The sequence below is a fragment of the Eupeodes corollae genome, chromosome 2 (assembly GCF_945859685.1).
Source record: "Eupeodes corollae chromosome 2, idEupCoro1.1, whole genome shotgun sequence".
Taxonomy (NCBI): Eukaryota; Metazoa; Arthropoda; class Insecta; order Diptera; family Syrphidae; genus Eupeodes; species Eupeodes corollae.
This window is the reverse complement of record NC_079148.1, coordinates 41,745,718-41,766,461: the sequence shown is the minus strand read 5'-3', so window position 1 is coordinate 41,766,461 and position 20,744 is coordinate 41,745,718. Positions and strand designations below refer to the sequence as shown.

The window sequence follows — 20,744 nt, the reverse complement described above, 5'->3', positions numbered from 1 at the left end:
CAGAAAATAAAAACCTAAAACAACATTACTCAAAGTTGGTAAAAATTGATTTTCGACTCAAATATCTTCTCCAAAATTTACGGTAATGGTATCTAACTAATTTCCACTTAGAAGAAACATTGTTTTCGACATTCTGAAAAATTTTGCGAAAAATGGAAATGACAGTTTTTTTTACAAAAAATAAAAACCTAAACAAGAAAATTAATAAAAGTTAGTAAAAGTTGATTTTCGACTATAATATCTTTTCAAAAATTTAAGATTATGGCTTCTCAATAATTTTATCGTATAAGAAATATTGTTTTGAACATTTGGAAAAATTTTGAGAAAAATCGAATAAACAGTTTTTTACAAAAAATAAAAGCCTAATCAAAAAACAATACTAACACTTGGTAAATATTTACTTTCTCAAATAGCTTTTCAAAAATTAAAAATATTGTCTTCAAACCTTTTTTATATCAATATTGTTTTCGATATTCAGTAGTTTGTTTTTATAAATAAAACAGTCCGTTTTTTCATAAAAATATAAAATCTACAAGAAATAGTACGCAAATTTGGTAAAAATTGATGTTCGGTTCATGATATCTCTCAAATTAATTTCATTCATCCAATTTATAGAATTTTAAAATTTAAGAAATGCTAAAAATCTATTTAACTAGACTAGATTTTCAAACAAAACTAGATTTTCAAACTAAAATATTTCTTTATATGAAAAATATTGTTGGTAATTTTAACATTTTTAGGAATAATTCAACCAACAACTTTTTTAACCCAACCCTACAAACTTTTAAGCAAGAAAAATCGACAGACGGGATGGGAAGTTATCAGTGTGGGTCACATCCCAGCATCTTTTTTCTCAATGTTTACTTTTTGATATCGTCTATTCCAGTCAAAAGATCCTTTCAATATCTCAGTACAAAAATGGTGGTACCGATGATTTAAAAAAAGCTTATTGAAGGCGAATAAACAAGTTATACGGTCAAAATAACGGATTCATTTTTTAAAGCTCTGAGTTATATAGGGTGCTTTTCAGACGAATGGTTTTCGAGAAGAAACAAAAAGCAAAAATGTAAGCTTAGTTATAAAGTGAAGGGTTTGCCATTGGGTTTTAGAAATGATTTCGGGAAAGTGGTGACCGCGGTGTGAATGAACGAATTCCAGCCGAGAGGCCCAATTTTCTACTAATCTTGCAGCAATTAGGACCGTATATGCGCAATGACTAGCCGAATACTCTCTTCCAAGACGTCAATGATCTCTGGCTTATCTGCTTAGAAAAGCCGCTTCACATAACCCTCTAAAAATTATCTATCAGTGTTAAATTGTACGATCTTGGAGGTCACGCCACGCCCGTCAAAAGCTTCATTCAATAAATTGTTTGTTAGCAATGTTTATATGAACCAAAGCCATTATTTTGGTAATAAATATGAACGATTTTCAAACGTGTCTCAAGTGACAGCTGTCAAACACTAACTCCAAAAAATGTATTGCCAGATGAAAAATTAAATTAATGTGAAAACTAGAAAATCTGGGCTACAAACTTCTTTTTTTTCCAAACCGCTATAAGAAAACGAAAGTTTTTCACTAAGATAAATTATATTTATGGTCTTATTTACCTCTGTAGTCTTTATGACAGTAACATTGTCACACAAAATTTTAAGTTCACACAATGACGAGACATTGTCCTAAATTGTTAGCTGACAGATCTAATGATTTTGAAATGTACTTGGTTTTTTCCATAATTTGAACACAAAAAGTGTCAACTGTCAAGTTTGACGTTTGAGTCCATGACTGTTTGAGTGTTTCCAGTTCCTATTTTATTAGCGACAATCGATTTTAGGTTACTGAACGTATTTTGAAAAAGGCAAGCAAATAGTTCAAAAATAGGAACAAAAACACCAGAAGGGTACTACATTGAAAAAGGGTGTAAAGTAATTTAAAACTAAATTTAAGTTTTAGCCTTTTTTTATTTTAACGTTAAATATACAATTTGCAGATGTTGAGTGTGTTTTGGAAACTTATCTATAGAACTCTTTATTTTTAGGCAACCAGAAAAACCTGGGTTAAGTTTGGGTAAAGTTCAACGAATCAAAGCTCGTTTTCAAACTGTTACATTTTACGGCGACTGGTTTCTCTTACTGCTCGGTAACCTGCTATAATTGTTACCTAATAAAAGGTTGTTATTAACGTAATACTAATTGGTATGCTTTTTTTTAATACAAATTGGGTTTGGTTAGACGACAGATGATGACTGAAAAACGGGTTCTCAATCAATCAATAATGAGAACATAAAATCAAATTGACAGCTGCCAAATAAATACATAGTAGGTATGTGATGATTGAAAAACCTAGTAACTTGTTTACACTATCTACACAAAATGAAAGAAATGTGCCTAATTCTATGTCGGTAGCCCTTCCGCTTTGTTAAATTTATATTCTTCTCCTAAATAGACGTCAATGCCGTCAACTTTTTCTGTCACGAATCTTACGATACACTTTTCCCTTTTTTTAAAAAGTAGCTATGTATCATACTACCCTATTTTAAAATGAAGGTATAATTTAATTGACCACCAAATTAATGCCCTACATAAGTTTTGACAGATTCTTAGTTGGTCTTGTTAGCATACTTGTTCCCCAATGTATTTACCTAGAAGCTAAGTCGATCGTTATCTTTTCATTATATTAATTGTTTCACCGTAATGACATGATCCGTCGATTTGTTTTCAAACAAATTACTCCACACCTAATTGAATGTACATATCTTCGCCGCCGCCCGTGTAGGAAGTAGGAACACACGATACAACTTATCATTGAATTCACAAAGAAAAAGAAAAACAGGAAAATAATCCCTTTTAAATATGTCCCTTGTCCATGTCCACACTCCATATCCACGTCTGCACGTAGGCGGAGAATCAACGACCACCAAAAAGAGCACCACCGACAATCAACAATCAAAGAAACACCTTTAAGTAGGTATATTTTTCCAAGAGTGTTAAAGGGAACAATACAAGGGAGTGTTATTATTTATGGCATTTCAGGTGCGGGCTCGAGTTCCAAATCGAGTTCCCTGCTCTCCTCATCTTCACTCCATCATCATCATCGTAGCGAAGCGGGGTTTTCTTTTGATTACAAATAAAAAAGGGATTTGATTAATTTGACCATACATTTAAGAGTTAATAAAGCATTAAATAAAAAAAGAAACGAAGAAGAATTTATTGACACATATTATAAATATTGAGGGAGAGTGCAAGAGCTGATGCAGAAGCGATGATGTTGGCACTTGTCATCGAGCTAACAATATTTCAATTAGCTTTGAGTTATTGTTCCATTTTTGTGCCTTGTTTTGTGGTGTATTGTTGATAAAGGTGGAGTTCAAAATGCTCCTATTCTGTTGCAAACGTCAACAACGATAAATATAAGACGTGTAAACAAAAAGGGGGAACGAAATAATATTTAAAATAAAATTCATTCACATTCACAGAAAAAAGATACGTATAGTATATTATATTGTTAAGAATCTTAATTTATCAACGTCCAAGTCTAAACACATGTTAGGTTTATTGATTCATGTTGAACAACGCCGCGCCGTAAATATATCTATTCTATCTAGGTCATGTGTTTTAAGTGAGTGCATATGTCACAGGTATTTCGACTTACAATGTACATACAAATCTATAAAGGGTTAGGTACCAGTAATGCATAAGATCGTTTTTTTTTTTCAAGTTAAAACATTTAAACAAATAGAAATTTTGAATCAGTTTGATAGGTTTTCAAGAACGTTCCTTAAACTTAAGAAAATATCAACTTTAAGATCAAACTTTAATGTCAAGAAATATCAACAAGTTGAGAAACAACATTTTAGACATTTTTGGAAAGGGCTGTGATTGGGTGTGGATGATATTGTCTTTGATTAGGAACCGTATGATGGTGAATTATGTCAGTTTTATATGTTGACGTGTTATATCAGTCCGTTCTAAAAGTTTAGTTAGCCAAGACTGGGCTATGACTAATTAAAAATAGTGTATATGCTTTACTACCCGGATATTCCCAAGGAAGACCCTTTAGGGCAAATCGAATGAAATTATGTTGAATTGTTTCAATACGTTTTCTATGAATTTCGTAATAGGGAGTCCGTACCTGCAGAGCATATTCACGATGAGGACGAACATGGAAATTATACAAGGAAAGAGTAACATAGGGATCATAGCGTTTTATAAAACCAAGCATAGAACTTGCCTTATTAACAATACAATTAATGTGATGTGTAAACTCTAAGTTGGAACAGAAATGTACACCTAAATCTTTAAATGTGGAAACACGACAGAGATTTTGCTGTGATATACATTAGTCAAATGCGTTACTGAAAGTTATCGTCTGGCATTTTAAAGGGTTGAGTGAAAGTCTATTTTTTCCACACCAAATTGTGAAACTATCAATGTCTGCTTATAAAAGAATACGATCATGGGTGGACTTTATTATTTTGAAAATCTTCATATCGTCAGCAAAAATGAGAAGTTCACTTGAGCGTAGACATGACGATACTCGTACATCGTTAATAGACAGGATGAACAGAAAAGGACCAAGGTGGCTTCCCTGGGGAACACCAGATTGAGCAACAAAAGGTTCAGAATGACAATTTCTAAATTTTACCTCGTAGGATCTGTTTTCAAGGTATGACTTAATCCAAGCTAAGAAAAATGGTGGAAAACCAAGAGCCCTTAGTTAAAATAAAATAATTCCGTGGCTAAGTTGGTCAAAACCTTTAGAAAAGTCAGTGTATACACAGTCAACTTCATGACTTTGTTCTAAAGCGTTTGAAATTTGCCTGTTTTTAGAGAAAGTTTGAATAAGAACGTAAGGAATTCAACTAAAGCATTGTTACACTTTTTTAGTACTGTCGGGGGAATACCATCGGGACCGGCTGAGCAGTCATCATTCAACGCGGATAAAAGATTAAGGACCGTACTCTGTAGTACCGGTATGTGACTATAGCTAGTTTGCGAAAAGGAGTGAAGATTATGAAAATATACTTCATCAACTTCTTCAACAAAAGACTCCCAGAAATTTGTTGCGAAAGCGTTACAGTTACAGATATCAACAGTTTTATCTAACGAAAGGTTCTTGTAAGTAAAGTTAACTGGAAAGCCATCTGATTTTTTCTTTGAGTTTACAAAATTCCAAAATTTTTTAGGATTCTCTTTCAAAGAGATGCCCAAATCAGTTATATAACAAGCATATACAAAATTAGAAGAAGACTTAAATTGTTTAAAGAGTTCAACATAAAAAGAGAAGTTGATTGGAGAGAGAGTTTTGAGATACGTTTTCCATGCCTTATTTCTTTTGTTACGTAGTAAAAGCAATTCTTTCGTGTACCATGGATGGCTAAACTTTGTATTTCTTGATTTCTTTATCGGTACATTTTTTTTCAAAACAATAATTAAGGACCCTATAAAAAGTTGAAACTGCTTCGTCAATGTTAGAGAAAGCTAATGTATCAGCAATTCCAGAAATGGTTAAATCTTTAGACAACAGCTGGAAATTGGCTCTTCTGGAATCAAAATTATATAAGCAATCAAAAGAATTTCTGTGATTAGTAATGTGATTACTTAAGTCAAAGAAAAATGTCCAAAGGGGGGTGATATTTGTCAATATCAGTAATTCCTGATCTAGATTCTAGAACAAGATTACTAATAGCGTCAGAAGAAAAGATTTAATCGAGAATTCAATTTTTTGAATTTTTAATACAGATTGATTGTTGTAAGTCAGTAAGAAGGACTTTATCGAGAAGAGATAGTTCCATTTGTGAAGAAGAAGGAGAGACTTCAAGGCAGGATTCTTCTTCGGATGGAATCCAGTCAATGTGTGGTATATTAAAATTTCACTTACTGACCTACGCAAAGCCTTTAAAATCGGATGAAAAAATGTTATCAAATAAAACAAAGAAGTTGGAATTAATTTAGTCAAACAAAGAAAGTAGGGGAAAATCAAATATGAAATAATTGAAAACAAAAAGCACTCATACATTGACAAGGGAACACTTTTATTTTTAAATGACTTGATCATGACGTTGTCTATCAACTTGATGTTTCATTAAATAAATCTATTTTTTTTATATTATAATCGCACTTAAGATGTTCTTTTTTCAAATATTAAATTAAGTGCGAACAGTAGTTTTAGGTGCAGTTATATTCAAACAGACTATTGGTCTCAAACACAAAACACTTAAGACTCTTTACAAAAAAAAATGTAATGCTTAAGAAATTATATATTTTCTGTTAGATTCCTTAACACTTATTTATTGTTTATAAGAAAACGATATATACGCTAACCTTGTTTATAATGAGTTATCTTAATTAACAACATGTTTACCGGCTTAGAACATAAGCTAAGCTTTTAACATCCTAACAATTACAAGAAAAGCTAACGTCAAAAATTAATGTGTAGTATAATGAACCCTTCAATTCACATGCCTGATTAACGTCTTAAAAGGCCAAAACAAAAATACCATTTGTTTAAAAATCAAATAAATAGAAAAAAAAATAATAAAGCCTTGTATACCCCTGTGTAAACCTATTGGTTACCAACAAGTTTATTTTTTAAATAAAAAGTTAAAAATCCTGTCAAATACACTGCAATTTTAATGGTTTTGAACAGACAAACAAAAACTTTGATAATTGCAAAAATCTAATCTAAGGGTTTTCAGAAAAGATTGTAAAGAATCAAACATGTTTGAGTTGGCAGGCAGCATCTACTGAAACAAAGAATAAAAAAGCGGCTGGGATGCGACCCACACTGATAACTTCCCATCAAGTCTGTCGATTTTTCTTGCTTAAAAGTTTGTAGGGTTGGGTTAAAAAAGTTGTTGGTTGAATTATTCCTAAAAATGTTAAAATTACCAACAATATTTTTCATATAAAGAAATAGTTTAGTTTGAAAATCTAGTTTTGTTTGAAAATCTAGTTTAGTTAAATAGATTTTTAGCATTTCTTAAATTTTAAAATTCTATAAATTGGATGAATGAAATTAATTTGAGAGATATCATGAACCGAACATCAATTTTTACCAAATTTGCGTACTATTTCTTGTAGATTTTATATTTTTATGAAAAAACGGACTGTTGGATTTATAAAAACAAACTACTGAATATCGAAAACAATATTGATATAAAAAAAGTTTGAAGACAATATTTTTAATTTTTTAAAAGCTATTTGAGAAAGTAAATATTTACCAAGTTTTAGTATTGTTTTTTGATTAGGCTTTTATTTTTTGTAAAAAACTGTCAATTCGATTTTTCTCAAAATTTTTCCAAATGTTAAAAATAATATTTCTTATACGATAAAATTATTGAGAAGCCATAATCTTAAATTTTTGAAAAGATATTATAGTCGAAAATCAACTTTTACTAACTGGTTTTAATTTTCTTGTTTAGGTTTTTATTTTTTGTAAAAAAAACTGTCATTTCCATTTTTCGCAAAATTTTTCAGAATGTCGAAAACAATGTTTTTTATAAGTGGAAATTAGTTAGATGCCATTACCGTAAATTTTGGAGAAGATATTTGAGTCGGAAATCAATTTTTACCAACTTTGAGTAATGTTGTTTTAGGTTTTTATTTTTTGTAAAAAAAACTGTCAATTCTATTTTTCTCAAAATTTTATCAGATGTTAAAAACTTTATTTTTCGTTGCACAAAATTGTTTTGGAGATAAAATCGTTTCGTATTCGTAAAATTTTCGAGGCGACACATTTTTGTTCAATTTCTTTGATTTATAAAAAAAACTGTTAATTTGATTTTTCTCCAAAAAAATACTGGTTTGGTATCACGTTACAATATAAAAATTAATTCAAGTCTCTAGCGTCATTGGTTCGTGAGATATTTAGGGTTAACCAAAATGTTCACCTTTTTTTAAACGGCTATGGTAAAAAAAAACCACCCACGCAATTTTCTTTAGAGCCCTTTCTGCATCTTTCTGCCTTATTATCTGTTTAACAAAATTTATGTGAAGTCGACATCTCTTCTGGTTCTTGAGCTATAGACGACGAAAAAACGTAGCGAACGTACGGACGTACGAACGTACGTACGCACACACAGACATCTTTCTAACAATCTTTTATTTCGACTCTAGGGACCTTGAAACGTCGGAAAATTTCAAAATTTTCAATTTGACAAATCGGCCCCATTACAATAACTTTCAATGGGAAGTTAATTAAAAAAGTTAATTTTAGCACTTTTTGCATGTTATTCGAATGGACAAAAGTCTAGGCGTAGAAATTTTCTGTACTTAGTTGAACTTATCTTCATTAAATGCTTATGGAGCACCAAAATTAATTCATGTGTTAACAAATTGCATAATTTTGTAATAAGGTTTAATCAGGTTATCAGATGTTCAGGTACAACAAATAAACATACTTTTGAATTTAAATTGAATAACAGTTTAAATACTACCATTCACTGAAACAATATCGTCCTAAAACTATGCAATGAAATATATACTTAAAACTACCAAACTCAAGACTGAAATTTTCATAATTCATGGATGCACCTCATTTCTGTTGATGACGACGACAACTTCCCAACAGTGTTCTATTGAATTTTCCTAGACAGCATAATTTTTAGCAGTATTTTGCAACTTTTCTAGAACTTCCACTGATCATTATTCTTTCGAAGTGAATCTGTAATAAAGTCGGTAACGCGCGTCGTCGGTAATATAGCTCGATGTTCACTTATTCACGGGAACGTATTCATTCTGTTGGGTTGGTTGTTAGTAAAATGTGAGTAAAAACTAATTTATTATTTTTATTTTGGAATATTTTTTTGTATATAACAGATTTTATACATAGTTTGGAGGAAGAACGACAAGCAAAGACAAAATTTCGATTCTGAAATGTGATTAACTGTAGATTCTAAAAATAACGCAAAAAGACAAACAGAGGACCTCCGAACATTTTGGACTGGACTAAAAGGAATTGGAAAAGGTACATTTTAGTGAACGGGTTAACAGGCAGGAGAATGAAATAGAAACACAATTCACTATTTAATTTCACCTAGAAATTAAATTAGATTTTTATTTTTCATACATTTACTAGCTGACCCGACAAACGTTGTTTTGTCATATAAATAATTTCTAGAGAATATTTTGCTTGAAATGAATAACTTATCGTAAAGGGCCTTGCACATGAGAGCGAACAACGAATGAACGAATGGACGAACAAACGCGATTTTAAACATTTCAAAAAGTCAATTTTAAACAAAAACACATTTAAATTATAGGAAACCAATTGACACTTATGCTAGGATAATAAAATTTTCATTTTGTTTCCTAAAAAAGACAATTTTTTAAAAAAACAATTTGGAAGTAACGAATTGCAATGTGTTTGCTACGAACTGTCAAACTCTATTCGCGTTCCACATACCATCCACACTGCAACGAATAAATTGTTCGCGCTCAACTTAACCTCAAAATTATACCCCTCTTGTTTTGTTTGTTGAAAAGGTTAATTATAAATTGACAATTCGTCGCTGTATACGAATAGAAATAAAACTCATGTGAAGGAAAAGTCAAAATATGCGAACATCCACAGTTCGCAGGTCGCAGTTCGTAACTCATGTGCAAGATGCTTAACTGTGTAAGGATGTAGTACACAAGTGAAAGAGGTATAGAGCACTGTAAATGGTAACAAAATATTAAAATAACAAATCACCAAACAATTTTTTTAAATTTGGAGGAAAATATGTCGTTTCTAATGGGTTTCTGTAAATAATAAGACATTTTAATTTGGTTGGGTTTAAACAAAGCCCATTAGATTGAGACCAGTGTAGGACATTATTTAGGTCTTCATTTATCTCATAACCTCCATTTCCAATTAAACCTAGAAATCAGCTATACCATTGTTGAACGTCATCAGCATACATATGAAACGATGAGTTGAATGGTTGAAAATTGATCCTCGACTAAGCTATTTTGGCTTAGAAATTCAATTCAATATCGATCATATTGATAAAAAACTGTTTCTCGTTAATAAAATTATATATAAACCATGTGTATGAATTTTAGCAAAATATGTTAATTATGTTTGATGAGATATTGGACTTTACTCAAGAAAAAGTTGCGTTCTACGAATGGCAAAAGAAGTGAACTATCATAGCTAGTTATATTCGTAACTCAATATTGACACATTGACTAGAAATGTCACTTTTCACGACATTGAATTTATGGACAAACATTTTGTTCGAGGTTATGATACATTTTTGTTTTTGTTATGTTAATTTTCTTGAATGTTTGTGTTTTTAGTAAAACACTTATTTTTGTAATAAATAAACACACCCCACATAACTGAACTAAATCATAAAATCGCAAGGATCATACATTCTTATTTAATAATTTAACCTCTACTTTAAGTACTTTTAACTAATGTTGTTTATGACATCATTTATTTATCAATAAATGTATATATTTTTTCTTTTAAAATAACATACTAAAAATACTATTATAAATTGCTATTGTGAATTAACGTAATTTGTAGCCCAATATGACATTCATGTCAATTATAAATTTAGTACACAAATGTCAAATTCTTCATTCTTAAGCTTTATTAATTAAAAAGGTAATTTTTCTTTCTCATGTTCATTTTGTTCGTTCGAGAATATTCATGGTATTAAGAGTTAGCAATAAATACTTATAACGTAAATTTAATCCTTTCTTTTATTTGGAATTTTGGAATATAATACCTGCAAAGTCAGAAACAAATGTATTCCCTCTGTATAATCGCCCATCACTTTATACAAATTGAAGCTTATATTAAAAGCTAATATTAAAACTTTCAAGATAGAAAACTCTACTGTGCGTTGAGCGTTGACAATGTCCTAACAAGTTTTTAAGCCATAAAAAGTGGATTTTTAAAAAGAATTGAATATAACCTCTTTGAATAAATTCATTATCAATTTGTCAATGGGTTTCATTTTAATTAAAGTATTTTAGTATGATTTGATGGAAAAAGAAGTAACATTAAAACAACCAATTATTTAATTTTTATTTATTTAACTTAACAAGACTTCTTTTACAATTCATTGAACTACAATAATAATGATTTATATGAATGGTATATATTTACAGAGCAAAACACAATTACTGAGAATACGCTTAGTAAAATCAAAAGAAAAAATAGGTAAGTCTGAAATAGCTTTGTCAAAAACAGTTAACTACTTTGACTATTTCACAACTAAATGCGCAACATTCGTTAAACAAAAAACCTGATTAGGTATTGTTTTCTTCAAACAAAATAGATCTTTGAAGCTAAGTTGTGCTTATTTAACTTTCAATACAAATTAAATCGAAATTATAAAAAGAGGAGGATAAGTCTAAACTAACGAAGTCGAATTATCGGCTTTAAAGGTTAGAGCTTGACTGTCGATTTTTAAATTGGTATTTTAATTGACATATATAGATTGTTTAGTTTGAGTTTTATAAAAGACTCAGAGGTGTATAAAACTATTGCGCTGAATGCAGATCTTGACTAATCCACGATAGAAACTTATAAAAAATAAAAAATGTTCTTGTAAAATTATTATCGTATTTCAAAAGAAAGTCATTAATTGTCGTTTTGAAGGAACAAGTTACTCTTCTATCCACTTTCTTCAAGTCAAAATGTAAGGTACAATTTAAAGCGTATTGAAAAAGACAATACCTTTTCAGTTCTGTAAAGTAAACTTTTTTGATTTTTTGTAAAATATTTAAAGTTAATGTATGTACATTGTTTATAGCAGAATGTTTTAAAAATGAACAGTTATTCAATTGCAAGGAGTGTTATTTTAAGAAAACTAAATGCTTTTGTGTATATCTTAATTTAAGAGTTATAAACAAACACATTAAAAATAGTAGAACTCACATTTAGGAAGATTTATTTTGTTCTTTCAGATCTTTGCCGTCAAATGATAACCACATTCGTTCAAATTCTTTTTCAAATTTATCAATTAAATTTACATTCGAAGTGATTATCATATTTTCAAAATTTGCATTAAATCCCTAAAAGTAGAGTAAAGAAGAGAAAAAAAAGTTATAAATTAATCAAATGGTTTTTGTAGTTCTTATATTTTTGTATAATCCTTACTTGATGAGTCCAATTAAGTGAACCAGTGAAGAGTATTCCCTGAGTAGGTTGCATTGTTGATTTTTTAATTTTCGAAAGTGTATTTAACCGAACCGGACCGTCAAGTATGCAAAATTTATGATGCATAAGCATATTGGAAGCGTTAGGAAAACGAACGGGAACACCTGAAATAGACAAAAATATTTTGTTTAGTAAAAATTCGTTTAAATTGTTTACATAGAAACAAATTTAACATGAGCCACATGATCTACAAGAATAGCTTGTGGAGAACCAGATCCTAGTGACTTATAACTCTCAACTATTCCTGTGGGCGAATAATGTCAGGAATAGATCTGACCTACAGTTTCTTTAAGACAATTTGGTAAAAATAAATTTAGTTATGCTCAGTGTAACCTCGAGGCCAACTTCTGTCGTGCTGTCAAGTTCAGGTAATGCCTTACCATACCCTGACTTTCCTCCTATACCTTTTTTCCTAATGCTCATATTCGATCATTTGATACAAGGGTAAAAATCTTTTTAAGTGTGCCTTTATTCTTTTTTTTTAAAGAAACTTGTATCTGACACAATCCTTTAATTGAATCGCTTAAAGTTTTCAAAAGGAGAATACCTACTTACTTACTTAAGGTTGCGCTACAGTCCGGGGCGGACCTGGGCCTCAACCAACATGCGTCTCCAGCCAGCTCGGTCCTTAGCTAGCTGTCTCCAGTTTCGCACGCCAAGTTGGTTGAGGTCCCCTCCCACCTGGGTGCGCCACCTGAGTCGCGGTCCTCCTCTACTGCGCCGTCCCTCGGGATTGGATTCGAATACCTTCCGGTCTGGAGCGTTGATGTCCACCCGCTCTACATGACCTAGCCATTTAAGCCGTTGGACTTGTATGCCCGTACAGTTCGTCGTTATATCTTCTGCTCCATTCTCCACGGGACCAAAAATTACCCGAAGAATTTTTCTCTCGAAGCATCCTAAGACGCTCTCATCTTTCTTTGACATAGTCCAGGGCTCAGCGCCATAAATGAGAACCGGGATGATGAGAGTCTTATAGATGCTCGAGAGAGGACTTTACTTCTCAATTGCCTTCTAAGTCCAAAGAAGCAGCGATTTGCAAGAGTTATTCTTCGTTTGATTTCAGCGCTGATGTCGTTGTCTGTGTTTATAGCGGTGCCTAGGTAGACAAAGTCCTTAACTACCTCAAAGTTTTAGCTGTCCATGGTGACGTTTTGTCCAAGACGTCGTTGTTCAGTGTCCTTCTTTGATGACAGCATATACTTGGTCTTGCCCTCATTGACCACTAAACCCATCTTCTTCGCTTCCGTCGCAATGCTCAAAAACGCTCCACTGACATTACGCTTTGATCTTCCAATTATGTCAATATCATCTGCGTATCCGAGTAATTGGATGGACCTTTGGAAGATTGTGCCTCTAGTTTTGACGGTTGAGTTTTGCACAATTCTTTCCAGAACGATGTTGAAGAAATCGCATGACAGTGCATCGCCTTGTCTAAAACCTTTTTTGACATCAAATGCATCGGTAAGATCTTTTCCGACCTTAATAGAGCAGCGTGCATTCTCCATCGTCATTCTGCACAAACGGATAAGTATGACAGGGATGCCCAAACTAGACATTGCTCGGTGGAGCTCTTCCCTAAAGATACTGTCATACGCGGCTTTACAATCGATAAAGAGGTGGTGGGTATCGATTTGAAGTTCCTGGGTTTTTCGAAGATCTGCCGAAGTGTTAATATTTGGTCGATAGTGGACTTTCCTGTTCTGAAGACACACTGATAAGGATCAGGTTGTTGACGAATGGCTTCAGACGTTCACATAAAACGGCAGAGAGGATCTTATACGCAATGTTAAGGAGACTGATGGAGACTGATGATGATGTAGTTGGCGCCATTCAGAGGATCTCCTTTCTTATGTATCGGGCATACTATGCTGAGATTTGCATATTTTGCAGATGAGTTGGTGCATGCTCCGTACCAAGTCATCACCTGCTGCTTTGTATAGTTCGGCAGCGATGCCTTCAGCTCCAGCAGCTTTGTTTGACTTAAGTTTAGATATAGCTGTCTTCACTTCGTAAAGGTCGGGTAGGCGGAATTGTTGATCTGCGTCGCCGAGGTTGAGTGGTTCTATCTCTCTTACAGCGAATTCAGTTCGTTATCGCCGTTATATAATTTGGAGAAGTGATCTTTCCATATTTTCAGCATCGACTGCGGTTCTACTACGATGTTCCCCTGATCGTCTTCGGTTCGTGGCTGGTACCCTTGAGAGGTTTTTTTTACCTTTTGGTAAAATTTACGAAACTCATTCCTGTTGTGACATCCCTCTATCTCCTTGATTGCGCGCTTCTGATGCTCTCTTTTTTTTCATCTAAGAAGCCTGTGTTCCTCTCTCTTCTTCTGCTCGAGCAGCTCTAGCCCTTTTGTGCAGCGTCGTTTTGTATGCCTGTTGTTTCGCTGCGTGCGCTTGCCGGCTTTCGTCATCAAACCAGGGGTTTCGTTGTGGTGGCCGTGTGAAACCTAGCACTTCAGAGGCGGCATCTCTGATGGCTGCAAGGCAATCTTGCCACTGGTTTTCAATGCCTAATGCAGGCAGCATAGGACTCCTTAAGAGGTTATTAGAGACTCGATCGGAAAAGGACATGTTTGTAGCCTTCTAACGTCGAATCTTCTTACAGTACTTCCTTGTTTTGGCTTGGATCGGGATATCCGTAGCCGTACCTTGGCTACAACGTGGTAGTGGTCCAAGTCAATGTTGGCCCCTCGGAATGTTCGGATATCCTGTATACTGAAGAAGTTTCGTACGTCGATCGAAATGTGGTCCATCTGGTTGACGGTTGGTTGATCAGAAGATTTCCATGTCCCCTTGTGGATATTGAGATGTGTGAACTGCGTACTAGCTACCAGAAAGTCTCGTCCCGCAGCGAAGTCGACCAGCCTGAATCCATTGTCGGAGGTGGTGTAGTGCATTAAAACCTCGTAAGACAATTTTAATGTCATAGCCAGTGCACTGCTCATATGTCTTGTCCAAGAGCGCGAAGAATATGTCTTTGGTGTCTTCATCTTTCTCCTCTGTTGGGGCATGCCCGCATATTAGGCTTAAGTTGGCGAATTTAGCCTTGATGCGCTCGCTCACACTGTTGAAACTCAAGACTTTTTGCCTGAGTCTAGTTATCATAATAAATCCACACCCAAATAGACACTGTCTTTGTTCTCGGTAGCAGTCGCCGTAGTATATATCGCAGACTTTTAGCTTGCGTTTGCCCGGTCCATCCCATCGCACTTCTTGGATGGCGGTAATATCTGCCTTGCAGCAGTTTAGGGCTTCCGCTAATTGTTCTTCTGCACGTGGTCTGTTAAAGGACCTAACATTCCACGTACAGATCCAAAGTTCGTTGTCCTTAGTTCATTTGCGTGGTTATTACCAAGGACGGACTCTAATGATCAGATTTTCAAAGTATATATCTGTTTTCTAACCTATCTCCTTACCTGTTAGTAAATTTCGGAGTTTTAAGCCTTCACTTTGAAATTTGATTGAAATCATGAATTTGAAGGGCGACTCGAATCCTATTTTACTTTCCTATTTTCAAACTTTTAGTACTTAAAAAAGAAAAAAACAATGACACACACCTTGTATTTATATATTTTCTTTTTTTATTCAAATCCATTTAGCAAAGAAAAGAACCAAATGAAACCGGGTACAGGCAAAACAGAAATTCAAATTCATTTGAAAAATTTACCAATATTCCCATTTATACAAAATTGTTTTAAATAAAATAAAATTCTCAACCATATGTGTTTCTGTTTGTGTATTCTTATTCTTTATAGGTTTATTTTTTTGTATGAATTTTGTTCTTGTATCAAATTATGAAGAAATAATTTCAAGGCCATGAAGAAAGAATTGCAATTTGCAAGATAGGTAGGTAGGTAGATAGTCAACAAAGAAATTCTGGGTGTTCAGTGGTTGCCTATCATCATCAAATGATATTTAAAAATAGATTTATCTTTGAAATATAATTGCAAACGAAATACAAATTATCGAAACGATGGAAGTGTAGAAAGATTTGTCGTTTTCATGAGTTTTTGTCTCCAAGTTGATCAATGCGATTGCATTACGCAAGGATGACGTAAGCTCATATATAGATAGGTAGATAGGTGTAGGTAACTGCAACACCTGTTTGGACTTAATGACAACCTTTTGTAGAGTTCTAATCATATTTTTGTATCTACATAATGATAAAAAAGATATGTGTTCAAATTCAGAGTAATGAACAAAAGAAAAAACTGCACATGCTTCGTTGTGAGAACTGAAAATTATTGTTCTCGAATGCACTATTAATTTTATTGCACGTGTTTGGAAGTTTTTAAAGTTTGTTTTCCTTTTAGGAAAGCTTGAAACGTGTTTATTAATTTTAAGTCTAGATACCTTTTGGTTCAAGTATAGAATAAGCCTTAAGGACTTGGAAAAAAGTCCTATCAAAGGTAGGAAAGTACTTACCGGATTGAGTAAGATCGGTAATTCGTGAACCCGATGAAAAGCACATCTCTTGGTCACTTATAATACGAATTTGGAGACCTCGTTTTATTGCCCGATCAATTGCTTTAGCCAACTCATTCGACGTGAATATATACATGGAGAGATCGATTGAATGTTTCGCGTCGTCGATAAATTGAATGATTTTCCGAATATTCCGAGGATAGCAGAACATATTTTTGCATTTCTCGCCGTTATGGAAGAATTTTGGAATCTCACCACCTTTTACGGCACAATCTTGGGTATGCTCATTTATCCATATAACATCGGCGACTTCTCTTTTGGTCTGAGATGCACGTAGTTTAGCGCAGCGTTCAAACCAGCACCAAATGTAACGATAGGTAATTTCGGAGACAACGACCGCCGACAAACCGAAGAGAGCGTACTTCATCATTTTATTATCCATGATGAATTTGTGGTTTTTAAATTATTTTAATTGATAACCAATGAGAATATTATTTTTTTCTTTGGGTACGTTTTGAAATTTGGATGCAAAATTGCAAAGTGCAGCAAAATACAAAATTGCACGTGCGAATAGGTTAAAATGAAAATACGAAATGTCACTATCAGCTGTTACCGATTTAATGGCTGGGAATGACAGTTGATGTCAGGGTCGAATTTAAAGTGGCGTCCTCTGTAAGTTCGGTTGAGAACTTCCAATGGTGGGAACTGTTTGTTTTGTGACTTTCATAACACACTAAGACCACGCACCCATTAGGCAACATAAAGTTGCTCACCCGAACTCAATGAGGCAACTTTCAGTTGATCAGAAAAATAGTTTCAACGATTAGGATGCAACTAAATGTTAATGATAAGTTGGCAACTGATAGTAGACAAAATCATAAGAAGGAAAGACACATCAAGAACTTGTTCCTTCAATAACTGTATGAAATATGGTAGTCGAGATAGTTAGAAAGTTTTTTCAGAGTAAGCTATAATTGTGTAAACCGTGGATCCTTGTCTTCGGCTACAATATTTTTGACAATCTGAAAATCTAATGAATTGACAGACGACAGCTTCAAATCGAGCCAATTCTATTTCCAGACACAATATCGGTATTGGTTTGGCTCGGGACAAATATATTTATTTGCTCAGTAATGTATGGCCAGTTAAAAGAGCTCTACCAAATGGAAGCTGCTCGAGTTCAACATATAATTTCACGGCCATTAAACTTTTCTTGTAGAATTGTGTTTTTCTCAGTGCTACTTTTTCAAGTGTAGTGCCTAGGGCATGATCGTAAGTGCGTTGGACTTTTATGAAAGAGGCCTTGGGTTCGATCCCTGCCTGTGCCACCTAAAGTTTTATTCACGATTGCTGCCTCTTGCAAGGATTTGACAAATTCCCCAAGTTTAATTCTTGTCATGAAAAATGCTTTCTCAAAATTAGCCGTTCGGATTTGGCATATAAACAGTAGGTTTCTTCAATCTCAGCAATATTACTCGCACACAGGAATGGTTAAGAGTTGTAAGGCCCTGGTTCTCCACGGACTGTTGCGCCACCTAGTTTATTTATTTTACTTTTTTAAGTTTTTTTTACTTATGTAAAAATAATAAAATTTCTTAAAAATTAATGTCATCCACATAAATATCTTCAAATTCAGACAAAACAAATTAGTAATTATATAGTTTGTACTTTTAAATGTCAAAACGTGTGATATTCAAAGCTGACATCTAACCAAAAAGTGGGCTATTCAAACTGCCATCTTTAATTGAAAAACCTGTTCTTGTAGCGTTCTTGTAAACGTGAGCTAGAAAATTATAAAGGGTCTGCCAAATATTTTTTTTATTTTGAAAATGCTATAAAAACATCGAGTGTAGCTTCGGCTATGTGGCATGTGGCATGTAGAGCCGTCCTGTTGAAATTAAATGTTGCCAATATGCTCCTCCTCCTTTTGTGAACAAAAATTTGTTCAATATGGCCCGTAAACAATTGCCATTGACTGTAATGGCAACTCACTTATTTTTTGTAAGGAATAATGCCTGTGGACCGAAATCGCACGAAAGAGTGACTCATTTTCTCGGGTTTTCTGTGCCCCATACATATTCGTCAAGATCAAAATGAGCTTTATCTGAAAAGATGATATTTTTGCCAAAATCGGCATCTTCTCTAAGCGTTGTTCCCAGCGATGTTGAAGCGTATACAGCCATATTCGTTTAGCGCAAGGATAGGTAGGTAGGTAGAAATGGCGATCTCAAGGCAACCTAGCCTGAGATCCAATTAGCGCTGAAGTGTCCCGTTTTGATACCAAAAACTCGTTTGACCTGTGATAGAAAGGGAAAGATTTATAGAGAAGCTTCATAGCGATTATGTTAGAGCTATTTTGTCGCATTGAGAAAAAATTATGTCTCTAATCTTTTTCTCAGATTGTGAAAGAATGCTTTCACAAAGCATTTCATTCTAGTGTTTGCCAAAGCAGGACAAGCAGAGGAAATGGATTATCGTTTCACTTTCTCTTTGGTCACTACAGCTACGGCAAAAGGTATTGTAAGAAATACCCAACTTCTCTGCATGAACTCCTATAGGCCAATGTCCGGTACAAACCGCAACAATCCTGGCTATGTCTTGCCTTGGCAGAACCCAGATCAGGGTGACACCGAGGTTAATATTCAGGTTCGCAAGCTCATCGCAGGATATGGCCGAGTTAATGGCTTTGACAGCTGCCTGACTGTCTGTAAAGATAGCCACATTTCGGTTTTAGTTTGGGTTTTGTTTAAGTATCTTACATGCCTCCTTTATTGCCAGCAGTTCAGCCTGAAAAACGCTAGCAAAGTCAGGAAGCCTAAAGGATTTTGCTACATTTAGGGACTCAGAAAACATCCCAGAACCAACTCCGCACTCCATCTTTGAGCCTTCAGTAAATATGGTTGTGTCGAAACTTATCGACACGATGTCATCCTCCCAATCTTCTCTCGATGGGAAACTAACCTTAAAACCCTTACTAAGGTTCAAAGTAGAAGTGCAGTAGTGAGTTTTGCTGCAGGCGTAAAAGGCAACACAGACCTTCTTAACCCGTACTTCAATATTTAGTTTCCAGTTTAGTTCAGGGTCGAGTATAACTCCCAAATACTTTGCACTGGAAGCCGTTGAGTCGAGGTAGCGTGAAGGGCGGTACTTTACTTTTGGTGGTAAAGAGCAAGATTTAAGTTTTACTTTGGTTCCTAGTCCACAACTCGTTGCTCGTAACTTTCTTCAAAGCTGACTCAGTTATTTCACTAATCACAGAGGTGTACTTTCCTGACACCAATACCACCAAGTCATCCGCATAGGCTACCGCCTTCACTCCACATCTCTATAATTTAACGAGAATTGCACCCATGACCAGAAGCCATAGAAAAGCCGAAAGGACACCACCCTGGGTTGTTCCCCTACTCACGTGTTTTGTTGCGATTGTATTACCTAGAGTGGCTCGAATCTTCCTACAACTGAGCATGGAAATAATCCATTCTCGAATGAAGTCTTCTACACCGAACTTAACGAGCGATTCTTCTATGGATTCTGTAAGGACGTTGTTAAAAGCACCTTCTATGTCTAAGAAGGTGGCAAGAGTAAATTCTTTATAATGGATTGTTTGTTCTACAGTACGCACTACCTCATGGAGGGCAGTCTCCGTAGATTTGCCCTTAAGATTCCAATTAGGATTTCTATAATATGGTAATCAAGAATACGCTCCAAGGTTTTAAGCACAAAAGATGTTAAGCTTATTGGTCTGAAATTCTTCGAGGATTCGTGACCTCTCCTACCCACTTTCGGGATAAAAACTAATTTGACCTGTCTCCACGACATGGGCACATGTTTGAGAAGGAGACATCCTTTGAAAATTTGTTCCAGCCATGGAGCTCCTACATCATGCAACTTTTGAAGTATAACTGGCAGTATGCCATCCGTGACTGGGGATTTATATGGAGAAAAAGTATTGATGGCCCACAAAATATTTTCCCTGTTTATAACGGAATTGACTTGCTCCACATGAGCTATGTGGTTTCAAGCGATTCGCATTTATCACTCTCACAACCCGGAAAGTGCGTCTTCATCAGTAGCTCGAGAAATTCCTCTGGAGAGGCTGTCCAGGTTCCATCAGGCTTTTTTTGAAATGAAGGATTACAATGTTCCTTCGAT

At 34.3% G+C, this 20,744-nt stretch overlaps 1 protein-coding gene across 2 annotated transcripts in view; it reads right to left on the bottom strand.

Annotated features, from left to right (window-relative positions):
- LOC129947884 (mitochondrial cardiolipin hydrolase) overlaps positions 1–17,172 on the bottom strand; it is a 77,157-nt gene extending 59,985 nt beyond the window's left edge. The window contains exons 1-3 of one of the 2 annotated variants that reach the window (XM_056058636.1): positions 16,593–17,172; positions 12,100–12,263; positions 11,878–12,014 (exon numbers count right to left, since the gene is read on the bottom strand). In XM_056058636.1, the coding sequence (XP_055914611.1) occupies positions 11,880–12,014; positions 12,100–12,263; positions 16,593–17,034 (741 nt within the window). In that variant the 5' untranslated portion in view covers positions 17,035–17,172 and the 3' untranslated portion in view covers positions 11,878–11,879. Of the gene's footprint in view, positions 1–11,728; positions 12,015–12,099; positions 12,264–16,592 lie in introns of those variants that run through there. The other variant, XM_056058635.1, reaches the window with a different exon arrangement.
- Positions 17,173–20,744: the final 3,572 nt, after the last annotated feature.